General features: G+C 34.3%; 1 protein-coding gene across 1 annotated transcript in view; it reads left to right on the plus strand.

Moving 5' to 3' along the window:
- BRCA1 (BRCA1 DNA repair associated) overlaps positions 1-5,413 on the plus strand; it is an 85,781-nt gene that overhangs the window by 13,373 nt on the left and 66,995 nt on the right. Inside the window, exons 3-7 of the mRNA XM_007957724.2 lie at positions 1,117-1,194; positions 1,896-1,984; positions 2,562-2,701; positions 3,701-3,806; positions 4,752-4,797. Coding sequence (XP_007955915.1) covers positions 1,117-1,194; positions 1,896-1,984; positions 2,562-2,701; positions 3,701-3,806; positions 4,752-4,797 — 459 coding nt within the window. The remainder of the gene's footprint in view (positions 1-1,116; positions 1,195-1,895; positions 1,985-2,561; positions 2,702-3,700; positions 3,807-4,751; positions 4,798-5,413) is intronic.

Raw genomic sequence — 5,413 nt, forward strand, 5'->3', positions numbered from 1 at the left:
TACTTCCGTAGTGATACTGCCTCGGAAACCCAAGGAGGGGTCACTATGAGTCGGGGCCGACTCGACGGCAAACAACAACAACAACAACAACACAATGATGCGGAACGTTTTCTCATGTGCTTTTTCTGCTTTGGAGACACGTCTATTGAAATCTTTTGGTCATTTTATTAACTGGGTGTCTTTTTGTTATTAAATTGTAAGAGTTCATGTATTGTGGATACAGTTTCCTTATCAGGTATATGATCTGCAAATATTTTCTCCCATTCTGTGCAGTGTTTCACTTTCTTCATGGTATCATTTGCAGCACAAAAGTTTTAAATTTTGATGTAATTCCATTTATCTATATTTTTCTTCGTTGCTTGTGGTCTGGTGTCATAGGTAAGAAACAATTGCCTAACCCAAGATCACACAGTTTTAGCTCTTACATTTAGAGTTAGGATCCTTTTTGAGTTAGTTTTTATAAATTGAGTTAATTTTTGTGTGAGATAAGAGTCTAACTTCATTCTTTTGCATATGGATATTCAGTTGTCCCAGCACCACTTATTAAAAACACTCTTCTTTTCTCATTTAATTGTCTTGGCATCCATGTGGTAAATCAATTAATCATTGACCAATTTACAGTTGACCAGGTTTATGGGTTTATTTTTGGACTCTCAATTCTATTCGATTGATCAGTATGTTTATTGTTATGCCAGTACCACATGGTCTTGATTACTTTAGTTTTGTAGTAAGAAACTGAGTTTTTAAACTAATTATAATCATTTTATATGAACTGCTTACCATTTATATCAGATTATGCAGCATGAATCAATTATGAATATATCATTAAATATGCCATTTTAACTTTTTAGTTAGTTTTATTTGATGAGAGCAGTAAGCCATATGCATATAAGTTCAGTAGTCATAGATCATTACTTACATAGTGTGGTTTTCTGCTTATGCAGCATCTAGAAACAATTAGAGAATATCGTTTGTTGTCATATACCTGCCATTGCCTTTAAAATGGCTTCTTAAGGGAAGTTATGAAATTATCTTTTAATGGCTATTTGCCTTTTGAAAATTCTCTCTACAAAGAAAGTAACTTGAATCGTTGTTTTGTTTCTTTATAATTTATAGATTTTGTATGCTGAAACTTTTGAACCAGAAGAAAGGGCCCTCACAGTGTCCCTTGTGTAAGAATAATATAACCAAAAGGTACAAAATTTGGGTAGTGACGGGAAGCAACAGTAGCAGGAGAAAGTAGGAATTCTTTAATACCATAGCTTGTGTTCCTGTCAAACTATCCATCAGTAGAAAAATGTATAAAAGTGTGTTTAGCAGACAGAGGAAATTATTTCTAAAGCCATTTCCTGAAAGTTTGTGAAACTTCTGCCTTATAAAGATATTAGCAATTTATTGCCTTTTTGTGATGTTTCTGAATAGTGTAAGAACTTTCAGTCTTATCTACAGAAGGACTCTACCAACCACCTGTCCACATTCTGTTGATCTTGTTTTGATTTTTCTTCATTGAATTTAGTTTTACTTAATTATACACACACAGAAACATGATGTATTTATTTATTGTCTGTTTCTCCTACCGGAACGTAAGTTCTGTTAGGACTGTGACTTTGTCTCAGCACTGCCTTTCCAGTGTCTGGTACATAATAGATACTCAGATATTTACAGTGATGAATGAATTCTATTTTCCTAAGCCAGACTTTCTTTGGACATTGATGCCTATCTGCATTTTCAAAATAATGTAACCATGATATGACAGAAATCCTTGAGAAGCAGAGCTAGAAATGGGGAGTTGGGCTGAGTTCGGATGTAGAGAATAGTATGTTTTTTATGCAGTAGCTTTAAAAAGGTAGTAATATCTTGCTCTTAAGTGTATCTCTCCAACAATTTAATTTCAGAAGCCTACAAGAAAGTACAAGATTTAGTCAACTTGTTGAAGAGCTATTGAAAATCATTCAGGCTTTTGAACTTGACACAGGATTACAGTGTAAGTTGTGCGTAGTCTAAGAATCTGATGCTCAAGTGGCTGTCCATTAAAGCTCAAGAAGTTTGAATCATTATTTTCTATGAATAAATTATAAGATCTTTTAGTCTAGGTTAATTTTAGCTCTATATCTGTAATCTATTTTTTTAAATCACTCCCACTGGTCGTACATCTTATTTGATCAATTCTAAGATGCATGTTTTCACATTTTAACATCTTCAAAATTAGGAGGATTTTACCATTGATAGTATATCATTCTTTAATTTAGTGTGATTTCTTTCTTAGTGGTACAGAAAATAATGGTACATCTTACATCATTGGTGTTGGATTCAATGATATATGTATGGTCTTAGGAGGCAAATTTGTTAGTATTGCAATGGGAAATAAAGGAGTAGAAATAACCTGTTTGTTTATTTCCTAGAAGTAGAATTTTCAAAGTTGATATGAAAAAAAAATTATAGGTAACCTTAATGTGTTGCCTTAACAAAAAGCAAATAGTATACACTATTGGTTGTCTTTATTATAATTAATCATTCTTTTTCTAGATACAAAAGTAATGTTTTCTCTTATAATTCGATAGTTGCAAACAGTTACAGTTTTTCCAAAAAGGAAAATAACTCTCCTGAACATGTAAAGGAGGAAGTTTCTATCATCCAAAGTATGGGCTACCGAAACCGTTCCAAAAGACTTCGGCAAAGTGATCCTGAAAATCCTACCTTGGTAAAGCCACTTTAATTTATTCTGGCAACATCTCTTTGTTGAGCATTGTGAGTTAGCGAATGTGTTAGATATCAGTGACTTACATAAAAAGTCAGTAAAGAAGGGAAGATGGTAAAATAAGTGGGTGATAAAGTATTGTAATCAACAAGAATTAGAAGAATTCAGGGAAGGTTAGAGTACCTGGTGGGCTCAAGAGAGACCTTAGGGGCCCTTTTCCTGCTTTGGTGCTTTATCTGCTCTGTTGCATGTCTAAAACAGCCGAAAGGTTACTGATGGTTTTCAGGTTGCTGGTTTTTAAAATAACCACCTTAGGTCAATTCTTCAGGCATGAGGAAATATCTTCTAATTTATTTATTTTGAAAAGTTACCTGGGGGAAAAAAATAAGTCTTTAACATTTGAAAATTACTTCAACCTAAAAGATAATTGTCAAAAAAAAAAAAAAAATGCAGTGATTTGCTCTGTTATTACTTGTATAATGGAGATCTTAAAAATAATAGCTATCATGGTACCAGCATTCCTTTTTTCAGTGGCTATGGACGGACTACAAAGGAAGAAGGAAAGTTTATCAAAGTACTGTTGGGCTTTAAAATCTCTTACTAAATGTTCTTAGGAATACCACACTTTTATTGTCTTCATTTCCCCTTTTTAAAAATTTGTTTTATCTTAATTGTCAACCTTGCTGTCAAATGCTAAATGAATCTCATTCCATTCCTACACTCTATTATAAAAAGTATTAGCTTCAAAATATGTTTTTCTTATACTTCAAAAACTTACTCAAATAATACATTTGGAACAACAGAGAGAGGGAAAAATATTCAAATTACAGGTAACCCAGACATTTCGATGTGTAATTTGCCAGGCATCTTTTCCAGGTAACATACAGTTTAGTCAGTTGATTATGGCTGATTTGTTTTGTCCATGGCCTCAAGTTTTTCTCTTCAGGGAAAAAGTACAGAACTGGACAAAATTAGTTGACCATTCTTTACTGTACTGCTTAGCAGGAAACCAATCTTAGTGTCCAGCTATCTAACTTTGGAATTGTGACATCTCTGAGGACAAAGCAACAGACACAAGTTCAAAATAAGTCCGTCTACATTGAATTGGGTAAGGATCTCAGATTTTGTAAGTTTAGAATAATAGTTGCTGATTTTCTGTCTTCTGCTCTCACTGAAACTTTGGTCATAATTTATATGCGTGGCAGGGAGATTTGAGGAGTGAAAAATAAAATAATTTTACTAGCCCCATAAATTTTGTGAAAGATGCAGTTCCCACCTTGAAAAACCTTACTTTGTAAAGAGAGCAAAAGAAAGAATGTCTGGTTATCAGTATGTGTAAATACACTTTAGAAATATAGGGAGTTATGGCATCTGGAGGGATCAGAAATAAATTATACTAGAGTAGGAAGCCTCTCAGAAGACCTGAACTCAGTATTCAAACAGGTCTCCTTTATTGCCTTATCCTGTAGAATATACTTAAAATTGGAAAAGATGGATTCCTTGGAGCTCCCAAGCTCACTACCTTATGTTTACCGTAGCATTGCCAAATTTTATTGAAATTACTTATTTGTCTTTCTCCCTTCCTTAGATCATAAGTTCCTAGACAACAACAGGTGTTGTGTCATGAAAATAATTACAGTAGCTAACCTTTAGGAACACTTACTGTATTCCAGGCACTGATGTATTTTGCTTGTATAATTTGCTTAAGGTGCATGACAGACCTCTCATGTTGCTACTGTTTTATTATATCACTTGACAGATGAGGAAATTGATAACACAAAGAGGTTAAGAAATTTTGCCAAGGTGCTAGTAAGTAGCAGAGCCAAGATTCAAACCTAGGAAGCCTGACTTCAGAGCAGTGCTTTCAACCTCTTCTCTGTATTGCCTGCCCTATCTGTTGCTATGCCTGCCCTATAGTGGGGGTACATAGTAATTATTTCTTGAATGAAATAAGTATCTATTTGGCAGCATGTTTGTTTTTTGAGTTTAACCCTTTCAATAAGAAAACTTCTTACTGATTTGTTTTTTGGGGGTATTTGGGGACTATTTTTAGGATCTGACTCTTCTGAAGATACAGTTAATAAAGCAAGTTATTACAGGTGAGTCAGAAAGCCTTTTTCTGCGAAGCTGATATTTTCATATTAAGCTACATTTTAAGGACTAGTTTCTCTAGATTAGAATCAAGGCATTGTAAGAGACCTTAGAAATCATCCAGTTTGATCCTATCCTTTGAGAGCTGAGGAAATACATTTTTGTCTGTTTGCTTTGTTAGTAATGTCCAGCGGCATTTAAGATAACAGGATAACTCTCTGCACAGACTTACTTCCAGCAGATGGTTGTTCTTGAGCTTAGTTCCTCACAGAGACACTTGTACTGACATAGTGGTAATGGTGACAAATGACAATTTTGGAAGACTCCAATTTCAACTCTTTTCTTTCTTCACTCCCTAATTCCACTCATCCTTCAAACTTTGTCTGTATAAATTACACATTACTCTACAGGCACCCTCCAACTGGATCACCTGCCAGATTGCCTTCCAGAGGAATCACTGCTTGACCTTGTCTAACATCTGTGATAGATTGTCTTTATCATTGTCGATCAGTTTTTGTTTGCAAATGACTTTCCCTTAATCTCATCATTTTGAAGGAAGGCTTTTTTTTTTTAAGCTTGAAAAGAAGCCTTGGAGACATAGCAGTAAGGTGGCCTTTGCATTCT

This window comes from Orycteropus afer, unplaced genomic scaffold (assembly GCF_000298275.1).
Source record: "Orycteropus afer afer isolate SDZICR_OR568_19922 unplaced genomic scaffold, OryAfe1.0 scaffold00786, whole genome shotgun sequence".
NCBI lineage: Eukaryota > Metazoa > Chordata > Mammalia > Tubulidentata > Orycteropodidae > Orycteropus > Orycteropus afer.